At 39.1% G+C, this 21,127-nt stretch overlaps 1 protein-coding gene across 1 annotated transcript in view; it reads right to left on the reverse strand.

Annotated features, from left to right (window-relative positions):
- Nucleotides 1-21,127, reverse strand: part of LOC131693386 (lachesin) — a 370,087-nt gene that overhangs the window by 85,592 nt on the left and 263,368 nt on the right. The window contains exon 3 of the mRNA XM_058981155.1: nucleotides 12,833-12,939. Coding sequence (XP_058837138.1) covers nucleotides 12,833-12,939 — 107 coding nt within the window. The remainder of the gene's footprint in view (nucleotides 1-12,832; nucleotides 12,940-21,127) is intronic.

The following is a 21,127-nucleotide window of genomic DNA, read 5'->3' on the forward strand; positions in this document are numbered from 1 at the left end:
CAACATCGGTAGGATAACGCTGTAAACGGTAAATGGACCCATCGACTAATTTCATGCCTGTCTGTATGGGTAAACAAAGCACACATGACGCAGTTCTTGTCTTGTTATGCATTGCGTGCGGTGATGCAGAGTAAACGTTTGACCACGTGGTCTTCTAATGTCCACGATTCGAGGACGAGAAAAACGAAGTGAACATCATTGGCGTTGAGGATGGCGAGAGGAGCAACAAACAGCAACGTAGCAGGACACGGCTTCGTGTCGTCGAGGCACCGATGAACCGGAAGTTACACTCTAACCGGAATCGTCGGACAGACCATGGCACCAGACTAGTCAGCCTGCTGAAGAGAGATGAAGTAGACCAGCAGGTGTGACCGGAGTAGGCTAGATCCACCGTCGGGGACTAGACTGAGCAGATGCATCGTCGACGATAGAGAACCGGAAGTCATCCCCCCTCGGAATCGCAGGACTGACCTCGGCACCTAACCGACCAGAATCATGGTAACAGTTACGAGAGAACTTTCGACGTCGGGCAATTTTTACGTTGGAGTAGGCTACGCCCACCGCCGGGGACTAGTTCGAGTATAACGTGAAGTAGCACCGGCAAATAGTCGTCCGGGCGCGTGTGAACTGGAAGTCAACCCTCCACCCAGAATCGCAGGACCGACCTCGGCATCTGCCGGGTAGCATCGGTTTCGGAAGATCTTTCACTGCCAGGGAACTCTTCGTAGGAGTAGGAAAGATTCACTGTCGGAAATTATTCCGAGCAGTCCGTAGCGAATCACCGGCTTGAATCGTCGGATCACCAGTAAACCGGACTCAATCCTTCACCCGGAATCGCCGGACAGACTTCGTTATTCTATAGTACTGCATCGAAGCAAGAATGGTCAATGGTTGCGGGCTGGTTGCATTCTTTCGTCGGGGAGCTCTCCGCTGAAGTAGGCTAGTTCCACCGTTGGGAACTATGCCGAGTAGCACCGAACGCGACAAACCACCAGTATAGGGTCGTCGGGGCACCAGTGAAACGGAAGGACTGATAGGGCGGTTATGAGCCCAGCGAACTAGCACGACCAGCTAAGTAGCACGATCCGCCAAGTAGTCATTTTAAGTGGAATCCGGGGAATCAGAAAAATGTAGGACTTCTTAGTGAAGGTCAGAGGAGTAGGATTCAGAGTTATCTTTTCTGTTCAGAGTCCCTCACTCTGGCACTCAATGGATGATATCACTCGAAATGGACGACTATGGTCTAACTGTTGAACGTGTGCTGGGTCTGCGTAAAAGCCAAGTAAAAACACGCACACACACAATTGGACGCAATTTTCACCTATTGCAGCAAGTCCTTGCTGTCATGACAGCTGGCTAGATTCAGAAATAATATAATTGAGCCATCATGGGACTGCTCATGGTGATGTTCTTGCCACAGGAACAGTTCCCTAGCCAAACCATTTGTTTCAAAAACAAACTCTATTCTGCTAGAAACTGTTGGCAGCAGCCTTGTAAAATTCGAGCCCCTGCATTAATTTGAAATTGGTTTTCGCATAAGTTCCATCGTCGATCATGATACATCCACCAAATTTCGTCTGCTCCTGGTCGTACAGCTGACGGATTCGGGTTCTGATCGGTTGTTTGGGGCTACTGTTAGGTTGTTTATTTGCACGGTGACATTTGTAGCCTTCTCGAAGACGGATTCGCCACATAATTCATAGTTCAGTTTTTCACCATATTGGCATCTATTTTTAACGAGTAAACCAAAAATCAATTATCCTAAGTGACTTCCTTGTGTTAAACCTATAGGTATTTAAATTAAGAGTGAGCCTAAGTCCTTCAGTTCCTTGTGCTAGTTGTGGTCTCTGGTAGGTTTTAACGGAAATCTGCTTTTCATAGAACGAAGACTCAGTGGCGGCGCTAGGCTTTTTGCCACTCGGGGCTAAAAGATAAATTTGTCGCCCTCTTACATATCTCCGACTAACCAAACTATTTCATCAATACAGTTTTCCGCGGTGGTGCACATATTGCACCTAAAAAGAATTTTTTATTAAACTTTCAATAATGAAATGAATACACTTTCTATCCATTTGGAATCAACAGAATAAAACGTATTCAAACTTGACCAAGTAGCTTTGCGGCAGCGTTGCGTATTAATCGCGGTGAGCAAAGTGTGGTTGCAACTTTGTTCACAAGATCGCACTTAACCGTTATGTGTCCGACAGCGAACTCCTTTGCAGATTTTAATTCATGAAATTTTGGATTTATTTAACCCGTAAAAGCCCGGCAGGGTACCCGAGTACCCCTAAAACCGAAATACTCGTAGCTATGGCATTTTTATCCAATATAGACACATTTGGATGTTTTGAATTCCAGAACTCAACCACTTTTAGAATCTGTAAAAATGCAGCTATTCGGATTTCTGGAGGTAAGTTCCAATACTGGGATATAAAATGTATAACAATATACAACCCCGCAACGCTCTTTCCGCAGCAGGTACCCGCAAGGCCGTGAGTGACCGTTCCGAGGTCAAATCGTCATATGATCCCACAACGATAAGAACCCTCCGAATTAATTTCAAGGTTACAAATTGTGTCTCAGTACTGGAATATCCTTCCGGATTAGCGGGATTAACCAGATATATTCGTCGTGTTCTATTTCACTGATTCTATAAGTGGCTGATTTCCTGAATTCAAAACATCCAAAAGTGTTCTAAATCGATTAAAAATTGACAAAGCTACAAACTTTTTGATTAGCGGGTACCCGTGTAACCTGCCGGCCTGTTTTCTTTTTGTTGGACACACAACGGATAATCTGTGGGCTATCGTCACCTTCAGTATAGGAGTTTTGTGCAGGTGTAACAAGCCGTCCGGAAACACAGCTTTGCGTACGGATCGGATTAATTAAGTCATGCTACGAAAAAAAGAGTGCTATTAGAAATTTGGAACTGTAAGTCGCTTGGCTTCCAAGTGATCGACCGAATTTTGCACGATGGACTGTAAACTCGTAACTTCGGTGTCGTAGTATTGCAGAAACTTTACTCGACAGGGCAGAAGATGTGAAAAAGCTAGCATCGAGCAGCCACATTCTACCACAGCGGCGGTACAACAAACAAGCTGCGTTTTATAGTGCTAGACAAGATTCGCCCACGCTTGCTCAAGTAACAGCAAGAGAATGTGTGTAGTGACAAGCAAAAGCCCGTTTCTTCAACTACCGTATCTTCAACGTTCACTGCCTACACAAAGCGAGACCAGCGAACGACAAAGATGCATTTTAGGCGGATCTGGAGCGTTTCTATGACAGCTGCTCACGATGGAATTTCGCTATTCTGACGAAAAAGACGGTAGATCCAGATAACGAGGCGATATAGTTATACGACGATAATAAGACAAAGAAGTTTTACAAGATGGCGAATCATTCTCGCGAAGGCTATGTATCACGGGAAATATGTTTGAAATGATCGATAGGTAGAAACAGTATTATGACAAAGATCTAAATGGTGAATCAGTAGACGCTGATAGTAGTGCGCTAATCAGCCCGTAGACACGCGCTGCTTACGACAACACCGAATCTAATTGAGTATCAGAATTGAAGAATAATAAAGATTATCTGCCGTGTGACAGAGGAGGTAATTGGGTAGAGCAATTCACTGGGTGATTTAGAAGACTTAAGAGGAAGAGATTTTACCGGAGGATTGTATGGTCAGCATGGTGACCGCCGATGAGCCCACCAGCAGAGAAATTCAGAAATGTATTCTGGCAGGTACTTTAGGGTCGGGTTTTCGGTCGAACAAAGTACGATACGGTACGAAGCAAATCAGTTACAAAATGTTCATTGAGCTGGTTGGCCAATGGGCTATGCAAACCTGTAGTGTTTGGTTGGTCAGGTTGACCGCCGCCAAGGGCGCCAAACTTAGAGGAACGCTGAAATCTACTGTATAAAATAAGTAGGATAAATGCGCTATGCACGCTAATTTACTGTTCGTGAGTCGAATTGAAAATGGCGCACTAATCTGAAATGTCACCAACTGTGACAAAAAAGTACGCAACGGCCCTATCTGAATGGGACTAGATTCATTCACAATAAATAGCATTGAAATCAAATCTAAAGTTGATAGAAGATTAAATAATGAACTGCAATGACTTCCAATTGAAAATAGCGAAAATTGTTGCAAACTTAATGGTCGTTTTCATAGTTGCATAGCAACAAAAAAATGGACATATATTTGATCATGGGCAGTAAAGTAGGCCACCTCTAGCAAAGGCCACGAAGAAAGTTAGATCGTTTATCAGCGAGAAGATAACCCACTTTTTTGTGTTTCTTGTAACGCTGGAAGCTCTCAATTTTCCAAGACCTGGAGCCGTTTGCTTCGGCTTTGTGCCAGCGCTTCTTGTAGCTGTTATATTCGGTCGCTCATGACAAATGTTTTACATTTCTTATAAAAGAAATGTATAGAATTCGCTCAAACTTTCAAGATTTTTTTCGAGGCCCGGAGGGCCGAGTCTTATATACCAATCGACTCAGCTCGACGATTTGGGACAATGTCTGTGTGTGTATGTAACGGACAAATTCTCATTCGTGTTTCTCAGCAATGGCTGAACCGATCTTATCCAAACCAATTTTAAATGAAAGAACTAAAAAACAGTATGAACGCTGTTAATTTGTTTTTGATTCTGATGTTTAGTTTCCAAGATATGAATGTTTGAATGCGTAAAAATGGCGTTTTTTGCAGTTTTTTGAAATTATCTGCCGAAATTGACAATATAGATTAACAATTTATATGTTTTTAGACAGCTTTAACGAATACCTTTCGAACAAGCTATAGATTGTAGAAATCGGACTATTATCAAAAGATATATTTAACATTAAATGCGGACGAAAGATTTTTATCATTTCCCATTGCCAGAAATATGACAAAAAACATATAATCTATTATTAACGCCAAAACGGCTTATTTTAGGTCAATAGTATCTTCGGAGAATTTAATGGAGGTAATATGGCCTTTCTTCTGGAATTGTGCTTTTGCTGATTAATCCCCCTATGAGTGAGATATTTTCACAAATTTTCTTGGAAGTGACTATATCGAAATGATGTCTTCAGCAAATTTGTAGCTCTTACTTTTGCGAATAACTTTACTGAAGACTTCAAATATCTATTTTGAATACTTTAAAAGTTATGGCTTGTTGTTCGTTTATTACTCTTTGTCGCCAATTTATTGTTCAATATAGTAATAATCCATTGAAATAAGCTAAACATTATTTCGATAAAACGAATTTTGTATTTCATTTTACTATCTACAACCGCTAGAAATAATCACCGAACACTTCCAAGTTGTCTGGAAGGAACTTGACACCTAATCAGTACAAAAATGTTTATTTGTGCGAACCTTCTCACTGCATGGATTGATAACCTGTTGTTGTTAACATCATTAGGACTTTTGATAAATTGTCGGAATGGGGTCCTGATATGTAACTGATCTATTGGTTTTGATTTCACAGTTGTCTAAATGCATCAATATCAAATTCCTGCCTGAAAACATTCCAATAGAAAATTCCAGAGTTCTGTAATCAATCATAATCCACAGATTTATTTTCAAATTGATCTCGTTTTTGTAGAAATGTATTGTAATAAGGGTCTTTATTTAATAGGAAGCGAAGTTAAAATTGATTTAATGTCTATGAAACATAGAACTGCTCACCAAAAAAATGCATAACTTTCAACATTTGCCAAAAATGTTTTTGCCTTTCTCATTCACTCCCGACCCGGAGGACCGAGTGTCATATGCCAATCGACTGAGTTCGTCGAGATCGGAAAATGTCTGTGTGTGTATGTATGTGTGTATGTGGAAAAAAATGTGACCTCAGTTTCTCAGAGATGGTTGGACCGATTTACACAAAGTTAGTCTCAAATGAAAGGTACAACCTTCCCATCGGCTGCTATTGAATTTTTTATTGATTGGACTTCCGGTTCCGGAGTTACGAGTTGAAGAGTGCAATCACACCGCAAATTCTCATATAAACTGAAATGAAAAATTTTCAAAATCAAATTTGTATTTTTGATGCCAAATGACTTTAAAATGCATGAAACATTGAGATGTTTGACAAAAATTGACTTCTTTGGACTTTGGTACATTTTTGCCTTTCTCATATAGAAAGGTTATGCAATCACTCTAAAAATCGTCAATCATACCGGCCCGGAGGGAGTATGCAGTGAGGGGTTGCTACTTTAAAATTAAAACTAGTTTAAAATTTCTTAACAAATTGAAAATTTTCGGCAGGACCTGGACCTCCCGGATCTTTCTCCATGATCCGCCGCTGGTTTCAAGCGATGTTTCAGTATCACATAGTATCTCAAGATCGTGGCTGTCGATCCATTGTATGTATGTGCAAATCGTACTGAACATGTAATATTCATATCCACCATTGTATTGAACATAATCAGCCATGGAATCGTAGTCTGGACAAATGAGACAAGCACAATTGCACCACTAGATGGATTAAAACAGGTTTTTATTTTGGGAATGCGTCGAGTTGAGACGAAAACGTAATATGATTAATAACGAGGATAACACTTTCCGAATGTAGAGAGAAATTTATGAAAAATGACGATTTCCATTCGACTCTAGCAGGTTCTGATCGATTTTGATGAGCATTTGATTTTTGTTGTATGACCAATTGTATGTATAGGTCAAATGTTTAAAAACAGTAATTTAAGGTCAAGATAACATCATTTCGAAACCGCCAATTTCGGAGGTTTAGTATCTTCGATGAGTTTTACAAACGTTAAACAGCGCATCATTTGATAAAATAATTTTGACGGTATATCGTCCAAGAAGTATTTATGGTGAATTTTCTCAGGTTAATATTCATGACTACAATAAAGTCGCAACAAATTCGCTAAAGACACGAACCTTGTTACTATTTTCTGGAAAATAATTCTGCATAATTTTAAAACTTCAAAAATTATGGTTTCGGAATTATGCCGTTTGGACAGTAAGATCGATTTTCACCAAACCCCCGCCAAACCGAATTTCTGGCTACGCCGCTGACTTCAAGTAAGTAGAAACAAAGTCGTTCTACACTCGTTCACAACTTCTTCGAATACTGAATATCTATTATAATACATTGACACCCCAATTGTATCAGCCAAATATGAATTGCCAAATATGATTTTTTTATTGCATCGAACTACAACAATTTTTAGGTAGCTTTCAAGAGGTTATTTTATAGACTTCTTCCAAAATTTGGCGAACCTATTCCAATTCGTATACCAATTAATTGGTATACTTAAGGGTTTATATGTTGCAGATAGAGAAAATACTGAAATTTTCAGCTTTTTTCCTACACAATATTACGAAAGCTTATTAAATAATTTTTCCTAATAAGTTTGTGAAAATTATAAACTATTTGAAATTTTTTAATAGTTTAATTTTTTATTTAACCGTGATTTTTTAATAAATAGTGACCATCGCTTCACAACGTAGTCTATTTTTCATGGCTTGCGGTGAGCACTCTCGAATTGCTGAACTGAAAATTATGGAATAGAAATTTATAGTATTATTTACAGAGTAAAGTCGCCGCGCAGATAGATCTGAATTAGACCCACTGGTGCCCTAAGACGATTTCGCTAGATTTTCAGAGCACTGTGCACCCAGTGCATTAACGCAAGTGACGGAAGGCTATCGAAAAGTTTCGTGAAAATGAAAATTCCAGTAATGATGATGATTTCCCCAAACGGTTCGTTTTCGAGAGGTTTTTATTTGTTCCTTGGCATTAGGATTAGCGGTAATAATTCAAATCAAGGATACTACTGGGAAGTCACCTTTAGAAAAAGTCGATGTCGAAGTAAAATTTGGAACTATGCACGCATGCACTTCAGAGATAACGTGATATCAGGAGCTGCGATTTCATTTCAACGCTTTTTTTGTGAAAAGGGCGATACTCACAAATGTAAACGTAAGGCTTTTTTCATACATGCGAATGATAAATAAATAACCCCTTTAGGAAAATTCAGTTTTCCCACCACAATTTAGATATTTTATTAACAGAGCAGTAACAATAATTCGTTGGAATGTCTATTTTATGGGCCATTTTTTCGCTTTCCCATTGATTTGGTTTGAGATTTCTAGCACTGATGTTGTCCTATGCTGATTTGAGCGATTCTCTGAGTCCTGCCACTATCCCATGTAGTATGTGTTATCAAAAACATCGCGAAACATCAAGTTCTAAATGTTCTCAAACGATATAATATCCGAAGAGAGTGATAAGAGTTATAAGAAATGTCTCATCACACTGTTAGGTGGATTAAAAGCGTTTTTACCTTTACAACAAATCTCGTTCGACTACAGTTTTTAGGGGCAGTAACAGATGTCTCACGATGGGGATCGTTAGAGTCATACTCTTCCCGAGCCAAGAGAGCATAACGATTTGTTGTGGTGAGACGTGGTTTTCTTTAGCATTTCTGTAAAAAAGTGCTTAGAACGGCTTGGATTGGATTTAGATTCTCTGCGTACTTGCCACTTACGGTTTTATTACTACAATGGCCTATTTGCCTTTATTTAGTGCAAACCATGACCTACGGTATGAACCTTGTGAAGAACAAATCCAACACAGCAATACTGCCAAAGGATACGAGTTTGAAGGGTCATACAATTTTGTCCCGTCCTGTGCGATTGCCATTCAAAATCTTCAATCTCTGGAGAAAGCGGTCCTTGAAACAACCGCTTCACCCCACGCACCTAATCGAAATGGTAACAACACCGTCGATCTTAACTATGTAAACCGGCATTTAGATGCTGTCAGTCCGTCATAATGTCTTCTGAAGAAATACTCCGGCCCTCGGCATCAAGCACCTAACCTCGAAAAACAAATCTGCAGTGTAGTTATTTTTTACATGTCTTCAAACTTTAGTGATCTGTTGGCACTCTATATTGATGGTTTCGATTGTCACTTTCCAAGGATTTTCTAAAAAAATAGTTTTCGTCCTTTTGTATATTCCAATTTCGATATCTCGATTTACTTTATAAACTAAGTGCAGATAAGTCATAAAGGAAGTCACGATAAATGTGCGATTTTCAATTACACACTCAATTATTGTTCGAAAGTCGAACAAAAAAGGACAGTCAAAGTGGTGTTCAAGGCACAAAACTGAGACTCCGCCAATGGCATCAGAAGATCACGTTGTGGCTATGGGACTATACTATCCATCGTTCACACAGCAAAGTATACGAGGATGTGGTGATTTGGACACGTCGTTATAGTCGCGGACAACCCGGTAAAAATGGTTTCCGAAACTAATCCGACTGGCACAAGTAGTCACAACGAGCAAGGTAGGTCGACCACGGTGGAGGGAACCTGAGGAGTCCTCGTGCCCTGCGAAGCTGGGGACAAATGGCAATTAACGGAGTAATCTTGAGACGACATATTGATACAGCAAAGGGCATGGTGGCATTAGACTGATTGGTACGGTAGGTAACAAGAGTGTTAAAAGAGTTAGTGCAAAGATTTCGCTGTTGTCAAAAACCAATTGCAATTGTAAATGTTGGAATTTCCCAAAAGTTTGGAAACGTTATTGAAATTAAATTAAACGCCGTATAGCATGTTGGATATATTTGCCATAAGATACATAAGAAAAAAATTTACATCAAATTTACTTTCAATTACAGCAGTAAGAATCCAATTTTTCTGGTTCCTTATTTGTGAGACATAAACTGCACTTCCACCTTTATTCTTCCTTTTGTTAACTTCAGGACATTATAGTTTTTTTCTCAAAAATAGCCTGATAAAGGATTTTTTAAAAACAATTTTTGCTTGCATTTGCTACGATTGTTACGTTTGAGGTTCAGGTTCAGATATATTGTTTTGTTCCGTCAGATCCGTCGTACTTCTGATCGTTAACCCTCCGGAAGTAGCGCAAATGGCCCACCGAACGAGCAGCCGCTGGTGCGCTAAGACGATTTCGCTAGATTTTCACAGCAGCGTGCACTCAGTGCACAGTGCACATTCTTAGTGCCGATTTCTTCACACTCGCTTAAACGCCAGGTTTAAACGTACTGGTAAACCTGGTTTAAAAGCTAAGCGAGGGTGAAGAAATCGGCCCTTAATCATTTACAGTCGCCAAAACAATATGAATTCAAACGTTTCACACGAACTTAACGTTTATCGCGATTAATGAACAATGATAATCACTAATAGATAAGTATGTTAAGCAGCATTTGCCGCCCCCCAAGTTTTGCCGCTCGGGGCGGCGGCTCCCTTCGCCCCCCTTAGCGCCGCCACTGCGAAGACTTCGGTCGAATAGATGTCAACTGACTGACAGGACTTTATTTGTTTGAAAAAATGGTGCCTAGAAAATTCGGTTGCGTAAAATTGGGCTTGATTAACTGAAAAACAGAAACATTCACCACGTGTTGTTTATGTTAACAAAATCAATAGCGAAATGGACTCTCTGACGATTAGTAGAGAAAAAATAATAGTGATTGCATTCAAGGATGATGTGATTTGTCTAACTATTCGCCAATCTGTAAATACAAACCGTGTTAAGATATAAGTTTCCAAAATTCGACACTATTTTGTAAGAAATGTGTGCCTCCCTTTGCCATCCGGCTGGAGCCGCCTATGGTAGTAAGAACGTGAGGAATATTCCAAGCGAAGCGGGTTTTAGAGTTTTGGAAATTGTGAGAATATGAGAATTTTTACTTGACTTTGACCAGTTAAACGACAGTAGCAATATTTTCGTTTCAAACTTATGAGAACTTTTTTTTTAAAAAATATAATTTTTCGAATATTAAATTTATTCTTCGAATAGACCACTTAACGTTAAATAACATTCCTACATCACAAAAAAAATTACAACAGTGATATTTTTTGTATTTTGTAATATTTACTAAAAAAATAGTCGATTTGAATGAAAATTGTAACTTTTGGCTGAAGCATTTCTATGTTTGAAACAAAAATTAGCCGATTTTTTTAAAAATGTGTGCAATTTCGAAGCCACGGATGACAAATTTATCCATTTTGACATGAAAACAACTATACACCTCAGTTTGTTTTCACATCTCACCCTGAACAGAAGCAAAAAATCGTCCCGCGCAAGTGAAACAGTCAATTCTACCTAAAAATCAATCGGTGCCTATCACAGAAGCGGTCCATATAACAATAGCCTATACCTACTGTGCGATTTAGTGATGAGTGACGGTGCCCAGCAAAGAGCAACCCAGATGCGGCCGAACTGTGTTGCTGTTGATTTTTCAAAATGCCCCGTAAGACCAGCCATTCGGGAAGTGGAACAGTTATTAAAAGTGCAGATGGAACTCAATCTGGCTGAAGTGAAAACCCTACAAATGCATCATATCAAACATTGCGTGCTGATTTCGTTCAACAACATTAACCAAGCTGAGTCATTCGCCTCGCGAAACAAAATGCAGCACACCGCCGAATGCGGCAATGTTAAATATAGCATTCCCGTATACATCGAGAACGGCGCTGTAGAAGTTCGGGTCCATGATTTGGCCACGCGTACCCCTGACGGCGCGATTAAAAAATGCTTGCAAAAATACGGAGAAGTAGACTCCGTTATACATGATACATGGAGGAATTTTTCCCGGGCATCCCTAACGGTGTTCGTGTGGTGAGAATGCGTGTGAGCCAATTCCCTCTTACTTAAGGTTCACATTGTTAGGAAGGGACGATGCTCTCATTCAACAGACATCACTAGTCACGTACCCAGGGCAAATTCCTACGTGCCAGTTCTGCACGAAGAAGCTGCACCTCGCAAAACCATGCGTAGAAACTGTTAAGGAAAACTCAAATCCAACTGAAATCAGCACACAACCATCTTACGCTAAACCACTAACAGCTGCAAAACCAACATCTCCGGATTAAGCACCAACAACCAGTAACAACAACAACGAAACGAATGCCGAAAACGAACATACTATAACAACTCTTAAGAGTAAAACACAAACTGGAACATCTGACCGCGAGCAGCAGGAAAGTAGTACGGATGAGGACATGGACATGAACGACAACGCGAAAGAAGACAAACGGATCGAACCTCAAATTGCAATCGACAACACTGGCAATATTTCGCCCCCTAGAAAAAGGATCTCAACACGCAGCAGAAAGCTGCGCCTGAACGTGACCAAAAATTTTACATAGCTGTTTTTTTATTTATTGTAAAAAAAACAAACAATCGGCCTCGTCGAGCTACCGCATTTGGGCCTAAATAAATTTATTAATTATAAAAAAAAACTATACACCTCAGGGCGGCTATAGCGTAGTAGGTAATTCTATTGCCTTGTACGCAGCTCACCTGGGTTCGATTTCCAACCCCGCACAAAGGGTTGGAGATTTTTCTAACCCAAACAAAGAGCGACTGATTCTAAGGTCCAAACCTCAACACTCAAAATATAAAGAAAAACTGTATACCTAAAAACATGAAAATATTCTACATTTTATCGAGTTCAACGATATATAACCCATTACCCTGCGAACCAGTTCAAAAGGTATTACTGGTAAACACTACCCTCTTTAAACGTTTTCCGATCAAGATATTTCCCACTGAATTTCTTTGAACAAAATTTTTTCACGGGATTCGCGAATCACGGGAATGAGAAAACATACATTCCCGGGAAATGCGAGAGCCCCAAGATTCCCGGGATGGAAGTTGTACATTATAGAACACAGTCTGATAAATTGCACACATATTACACAGTTAAACTTTTAGTTATTCGAGCGTTTATATATAACCATAATTTGGATTGAAACATCACACTTATAATATTTGCCCATTTAAATTCGAACTAAATTGGAACAGTAACGTCCGTTCGTGCATGGCACTCGCTACTTACCTTGTAAGTACCTAAATGTTCTACTACGCAGGGAAGATTTGCATCCCTACCAACAGCTACCGTCACGTTTGGAATTGGCTGTGCGAATCGAGGTTCATCCATAAACACTGAAACAAAAGAAAATGGACGTTAGACGTGAGATGCAGTGAAAAGAAATCGGCTAGGTATGTAGAATCTATGACAGGAGATTTGATTTGTTTATCTTTTGGTGGGAACGTTTCGCCATTACTCTTCCAGCACCATCGCCCTGTTATAAATACTTTCGCATTCTGGTTTGAGATCAGACAAGGAGCTACTTCAACACGGTCGGGTGCAGCATCGGAAATGGAACGGAACGTGCTGCGAGTTTAAAATATTCATTGCCCTGGGTGCAAAGTGGATAGAATTTTATATTTAATCTGTTTACTTGTCGTTAACAATGCACTTTTTAGCCGTCCGTTTGCATCGGATGATATCATGCCGGAAAGCGGGATGAGCATTTTCACTTACACCAATTTCCCTCCATGTTCGGAAAAAGAGATGAATATTTTAGTGGTCAGAAAGTTTTCCACAACGTTCAGACAGGAATGTATGTGAAGGTGAATTTCAATATATAGAATATGGACCATAACCTGACAAAGCAGGACGCCGTGATAAACAACTTTAAACAAGGTTAAATAGAAAATAATAGTCCCTAATGGAAGTCTTTAAATGCTCACAATTTGTAAATCATATTTTTGCGATGTTAGAATGGATCAATGGACCATCCCTGCCGATTTTTCCAGCAATGCGAGGATTACACTGTAACCTTGTAATCATTCGATACAGTAGAAGAGAGCTATGAATAATTCAATGTATTGGAATGTGAGAAAAAAGAATGCAAAATATCGCATTCCGTTTCAGTTCAATTGTTGTGATATGATTTATACAGTGAACGATGGTGTGGAAAGAGCTGTGGAACGATGCATATGAATCTAAAATTTATTGTTGTGTCTAGCATATACAATTTAATAGCTTTAATTTTCCATTATATGTACATATGATTTTCGATCTTTATAAGTCATCGATTTATGTTGAAGAATAGAAAGAATAATTTATCATGGTACATTCAGTGACATTCATATATCGATATGAGCTGAAGCCGGACCCTGAGTACGCACTGTAATAAAATAATTATTCAACAGCAGGGAAAGCTATTAGCTACCACCGACTATGATAAATGAGTCCTATGTCGCGTATTGCGTCAAAATACTGGTAAACCACAAAATAAACGGTCAAAATGGCGTGCTGTCTGACGGAATCCAATATGCACAATCATTAATGCACGACTAATGGTCCAATATTTCTGTCACATTGTGCATTGCTTTGGGGTCCTGCATAAATTATGTCACGCTAAATGCTTCCCTAGCATGTCACAATCAGTTACGAATATTCAAAATCGACTTAATTTTTTTACATAATAAACTACTCCCTTCAACCTATGAACCTAAAATGTAATACGCTTTTCGATTTAAATGGGAATGCTTTACTACATAACTGTACTAGTTTTAAATTGTTGATAGGTTATAACTGAAGAAAAATATTCTTTAAAATTGTGATTTTTGACAAAATTGAAAGTGGAAGCAATTAAAGACACGATACATATCAAAATGTGTTTGAATAGAGCAGTAATGCTGGTTTATGGCTTGGAAATATTCAAAAGTTGAGGGTTTTTCTGTTATTATAAAAGTGATTATTTTTTATCAGCAAAAATGGATTCAATTCCTTAAATTCTTCATTATATTCTGAGCCCTGTTGCACCCCTGAAAGTGTACCATAATTTGTGCATGGCCCCTTTGGTCTACCAACGGTTCGTTCCGTTTTCCAATTGGCCTCATCTTTACACCACGTGTCTATCCAGGTTGGTTCAGCCACGTGTGGTGTGTGCTAATAAATCTTCACAAATAGACCAGCACAAGCCTTCATCATTAGCTGTCAGGTCGATCGAGTTCTATAGAATGGTGAATCACGATGAAAATCCAAACCAGACAGTCAGACGCAGTGATTTTTTTGTCAATAAATCCTATCGTAGAGATCTAATAATGCGACTTTGGGACAGTACGTGAATTATTGTTACTCAAACAAAGCGACTAAATCGTTGATAAGTTCATCATGTTCGAGACAATAGGCGAACGTATAGAATCTGTTTAGAGCAGTTTTAATTGACTGTAACGAGCAGGGGAGACCGGGGCTAGTTGGCGGTGCTAAGAATTTTCTTTTTTCATCCTGTTGAAGGAGGTGGATCGTGATAAATAAAAACTATAGAGTACTTGACAATCCAGTGGCGTAGCCAGGGGGGGGGGGGTTTGGGGGTTAAACCCCCCCCCAAACCAAAATTAATTGGATTGAAAAAAAAATTGATGCTGACGAATTTAATTTAATATTCCACAAAATATTTTTGGAAAAATATTCTCTGATCACTTCATTGAGAACTGTGTTTAAAGCGTCATGAGAACTTTTGGAAAATTGTGGAAAGGGGATCTTGTAACTTATCTCTTAGCCAAAATCCCGTAGTTGTCAAATTACTTCAATGTAAAATAAAATAACTGTCTGAATTATTATGAGCTCATTTTTGGAAAGATGCTTCAAAATATGGATTAGAGACAATTTTTCGAATGGGAATCTAAATTTGAATAGGTTGATTGCATATAAAACATAAGCTTGTTTATCGAAAACATACATACATTTCAACATTTGCTGAAAATGTATTTTTTTAGATTGTGTAGAGTTTAGACAACAATTCAATATGGTTAACAACAAGAATAACATTTCAGAAACTAGTTGAAAGCTGATGTAATTTTGTCTCTAGCAGGTCAGGATCGGTTTTATGAGCATTGGTTTTTTGTTGTATTATCAACTATATGAATAGCCTCTTAGCAGGATGCAATGAATGGCGTACTAAAATTTTTTGTGCTACGTACTAGTACTGCAAGTTATGAGGTTGACTAATGAAGAAAAGTAAAATTAATGCTCGATAAATTTTTAATGGTCACGATCACATTCATTCGAAACTGCCAAATTTCGATGTTAAGTAACATTGAAGAATTTCAAAACGTAAAACTGTTCATCTGATGATAGAATAATTTTGACAGTTAATCCTCCTAGAAGTAATTATAGACAAGAATTACTCTTCAACCAAATTTGGGTCGAGACTTAATGTCTCCAGCAAAGTTTTCGAAAGTGCTATTTCAAACAACTTTGTCAAAGACATAAATATCCCACGTATTCATAGTATCGAAATATAGTAGTAGAAAACCTTTACAACAAGCTATTCTGAAATTACCGTATTTGATAAATCTCTTCTGCGGTAATTAAATAATAAATTCACATTGCGTTCAAGGTGCCTTTGAAGCTTACAAAAAAATAAGGGAACTGGATTTAAAACAAATAATTCCCAGATATTAAAAGGACTCAAAAACACAAAGAGTGATTCCATTTTCAGGAGCTAGCATCAATTCGGCGCTAGCTTAGTCCGCCCACCAAGTTAGTGTCGGATTCTGATGAGATGAAGTCGAAACGCAAGTTTCAGTTCCATCCATCCATAATTTAGTTATAGGTTTTGTGTTCTCAACTCGCAATGATTGTTTCAAACAATTTTATCCGTAGCGCAGAAAAAAATAGTTTTCACCTAAATTTTTCTTCACTAAGAAGAAATATAGCAGGCCCAGTCCATTTAAATCACTATATGTTGAATTCATGTAGCCTTCATATTTTCAACAAAATTATTTGAAATGACATTATCAAAAACTTTGCTGAAGGCACCATGTCTCTTAATATTTTTTAAAAATTAATTCACCATAATTACCTCTATGAGAGTTAATCACTAAAATTTCTATATCAAAGCAGGCGCTGTTTTATGTTGATAACTTCCCGAAGTTGTCAAACCTTCAAAGTCAAGGATTATTATATTAGGTGATCTTGAACGTTGAAAATTTTTTAGATCATTTATCCCACTTTAAAAGATCGCAATTTTTGACTTCATTGGCATATTATACAAGAAAATAATCTATAGAGGTTTGAAAACTGTTCCATGTTGATCCTTCTTGTTTGTAGACTGGAATGACATCTGTTAGACTACTTATGTTTTTGAGTTTTCAATAATTTATCAAACTCATATTAAATTTTAGCATTTTTTCAAAAAATTTGCGATTTTCATCAAAACTCCCTCCAAACCAAATTTCTGGCTACGCCACTGTGACAATCTGTACCTGTATTAGTGTGTTCAACGATTTGTTTTCCTTCACCTCTCAAAGGTGGAGGAAAAAAAATCGAAAATACTTTTTCGGTCGGATTATTTTCATGATGGAACCTGATCTACCGGTATTGTACGTCTTCGGGATAAGTTTTACAGCGACATAGAGCATTGAAACACCATTATAAATACTTTAGGCGTGCTATTTCAAACGTACAAATTGACTAACAGTTTTATATATGACAACTGGAGGAAAACAACCCCCCAATTAGTGTGTGTGAAGTGATTTGCATAGAACTCTATTGTATCAAAGTGCCGAATTTTAGTTACATCATTGAAATTTTATCATATAGATAAAGCTGATTAAAATTAAGTTTTATAGAGATGAGCGATTGATTGATTGAGTAGATGTCACCTTCTAAAGCGCCCGCCTTAGCTAAGAGTCCGCTTCTTCATTATCTGGGATGGAGCAATACAAGGGAACTCAAACCAAGGTAATCTTGTACGATCTTACAGACAAAGCACGCAGGGGCTCCCAGATTTTCCCCAGAAAATATGAAGGATGCTTTCTAGGTGTCATCGGACGGAGAGCTTCTATTGCTCCTATCCAAGAAAATAAAGTAATGATCGGTGGGCAAAGGATCAATAATCCCAAGGCTACACTGAATAGCAGCAGGTTCTGCGACGTAAACCGTAGCAGTTTTAAAGAGGTGGTGAGGTTTTGATTGAATATACCGAAGCCAGTGGAACCGTTGAAACTTGACTCGTCGGTGTAAAACATTTTGTTGCAATCGACTTCACGTAATTTACTATGAAAGAAGCTTGGGATCACTTGCGTACGGATGTAATCTGGGATTCCACGAATCTCGATTTTCATGAATGTGTCGAAGAAAATAGTTGAATCAGAAGCATGAGGGATACGGTTGGGATAATATGGCAAAGGATTGATACTTTGTGCTATGCAATCGAATTACAAGGACACAAATCGGGTTTGAGAATCGTTCTCGACAAACCTCTAGAAATTTGCAATTACTAACGTGTTCAAGATATCACATCGGATGAACAAGCGATACGAAAGATCCATAAATCGATTTTTCAGGGGAAGGAAACCTACCGGCACTTCTAGACTCATCGTATGAGTAGAGTGCATGCAACCCAAAGCAATGCGCAAACAACAATATTGAATTCGCTCCGGTTTGATGAAATGTATGTTCACAGCGGAGCGGAAACAGAAACTCCCGTACTCCATCACCGACAATATCGTTGTTCGGTACAGCCTGATCAGGTCTCCTGAGTAGCATCCCGTGTTTTGGTTATTGTACGGAGAAAGTCGTCTGCAAGTTGCCTCAACATGCAGGAATAGTCAAAACAATTTCAATGTCATTGACGTAGAAATTGTATAAAAAGTGGTTTAAACGTGAGCCCTGGGGAAGGCCCACGTAGCTAAATCGTAATGTCGATAAATCATGCGAAAAATGCATATGCTTGTCCGTCAAGAAGTTTAATTAACAGTTGTTTGAAGTCGATGAAAGACCACGCTGTTGCAGTTTCTTTGAAGGAATGTTAATAGCAACTAAATCAAAAGTGTCCTTAATATCTAGGAACACTGATACCATCTGCTCTTTGCTAGCATAGGCCATTTGAATTTCAGTTGAGAGCAAGGAAAAACACTCATTTGTCTTTTTGCCTTTGCGAAAGCCAAATTGTGTATCTGACAGTAAGCCATTTGTTTCGACCCAATTGTGGGGAGGGAACAGAATCATTTTCTCGAACAGTTTCCGGATACAGGAGAGCATTGCAATTGGTCGATACGAGTTGTGATCGGAGGTTGATTTTCTTGATTTTTGATGGCGATGGCTATAACTTGTCTCCAATCGTGTGGAACAGTGTTACCCTCAAAATACTTATTATATAAGCTCAACAAGCGTCATTTGGTAGAGTCTAGCAAATTCTTCAGCAAGTTGAATTTGATTCTGTCTGGCCTTGGGGCTTTATTGTTACATGGTGAGAGAGTAAGTGAGAACTCCTCCGCCGAAAAAAGTGTTTCGTTCGCGCTAACTTGAGGGGACACGGAGCGGGAGATTTTCTGTTCGGGGCGGAATTCATATATAACTTCTTAGCGAAATCGAATATTCAACGATTTTCATTTCACGCTCTCGTTAGTACTGTTTCGGTTTCGAATGTACCGGGCCGTGCCCCGAATAGTTTTGGTCGATATTTCTATCGTTAGTCTGCCAGCGAACCGGCGCCAGTACTATATTTCTTGGCGTTCATCAAACTTTTCATTCGCGCACTGTCGACATCGCGCACTGTCGATAGCTAGCGGATAAATAGTGATCCCGGAAGGTCTTATGCGCGGCGGCCTTGTCCGCGTACACGTTTGAGCCCTCTTTGTCCCATCATGGGTTGGGAGATCGTCCGCGAGAGTTCGAGTCTGATACGCGTTTGAGCTTTATTCGCGGTGTCGAAAATCAAGCTAGCTAAAATCTCCTACTCTTCCTCGGGAGGATGTTCTTGAGTGGACTCGATCAATATTTCGTGTATGGTCATATGAAACATTGATTTTATTCGGTGGCCCTGAACCATTACCAATTTTAATTACGATTGCAGATGGTCACTACCGTGGAGATCTGGCCTCCACTTGCAATCTAACTGCAGCGATGTCGAGCAGAGGTGCAAATCTAAGGCGTTCGGGTGCGCCGGTGGAGCCTGAATCCATGTCATTTCAATCTTGTTCAACATAGTCATGTTCAAGTTGTCACAAAACTCATGGAAGGAGATAGATCGATTATCCTTACGAAAGCAACCCCATGCCGTACCGTGGGAGTTAAAATCGTCGAAAAATAGCCTCGGTGGGGGAAGAAGTTTCGCAATATCAAGCCGTCGTTGGCCAACTGAGGATCTATGGTCAAAGTAGGTGGAATCAATGCAAAGGTGCCTTTAATTCTGGTTTAGCAAGCGACAACTTTAAATCCTGAGTCGAGGGAAGGTCGATTAGATTGAAAGAATGGTACTTTTTGATCCCCAAAAGTACTTCTTCGTTAGAGTCTTCTCGATCCAGGCGAATAATATTAAAATTTCGAAAGTTGAGGTCTATTTCTGAAGTAAGCAATGTTTAAAATTTTATTTATTTATTTATTAAAATCCAAAAAAAAAACGAATTTCGGAATACGGTTTCTGCAATTCCACATTAGAATAGTAATTAAATTTGTGACCTCGTTCGATGTATTACCCATCGAAAGATACAATCGCTGAAAAGAGAGGCCATTTTGCAGTCAACTGCCTCAACAATGTTCAAGAATATCAGAGAATTTTATTAGGAGAACATTTGGGGTTTTTAATGTCCCAGGAAGTGCTATGAGCTGCTTTTCTGTTCAGTTTTCTAAGACCAGGAGCTGCTTGCTCTTTTCGTTTTACTTCTAGACATCGCAGAAGATGTTCCCGCCTGGGGTTCATAAGAGTCGCGTTCTTCAGTAGACAAGTTAGTGCAGATATTGGTAGAGACCGGTGGCGTAATTTGCCTGCTTCAAATTATTTACCACAACCCGAAGCTTGTCGGGGTGAATTTTGGATAGTTCTGCCACGGCCGAATATCGTTTCGTCAGAACTCGACAAATCTGCAATAGATTCAAACATGTTTTGTCTTTGGCCCGGAAACAAGACTACAAATGGGCCGGTTGTGGAGGGTGGGCACAATCTCAGTCGGGGGGTCTATTTTATTTTTATATCCAACTCACCTTTAGGCAAATCCTGATCAGAGAAAAACAACTATGGGGGATGTAATATCATAGTGGTACTTGTATAACGGTATCCAGGCAGCTCACGAAAAACGAAACACTGCTACTGCTCTGCTGGTCGAATAATAGTTAACTCGCACACACAAAAGTGGAAAAACATGCCAAAACCTTTAAGAGACGGACAACGCACAAGCAAAAATCAGTTTTTTGGCTTCAAATTGCTACAAAAATATTAAATAGTTATTTAAAAAAACAAATAGCCTTCGTTGTTACCTGGTTTATGAAAAATACTACAAAATTTCGAAACGATTGGTCCAGTCGATTTTCAGTTAGGATGTACACCACAAA

This window comes from Topomyia yanbarensis, chromosome 3 (genome assembly GCF_030247195.1).
Source record: "Topomyia yanbarensis strain Yona2022 chromosome 3, ASM3024719v1, whole genome shotgun sequence".
NCBI classification, from domain to species: Eukaryota; Metazoa; Arthropoda; class Insecta; order Diptera; family Culicidae; genus Topomyia; species Topomyia yanbarensis.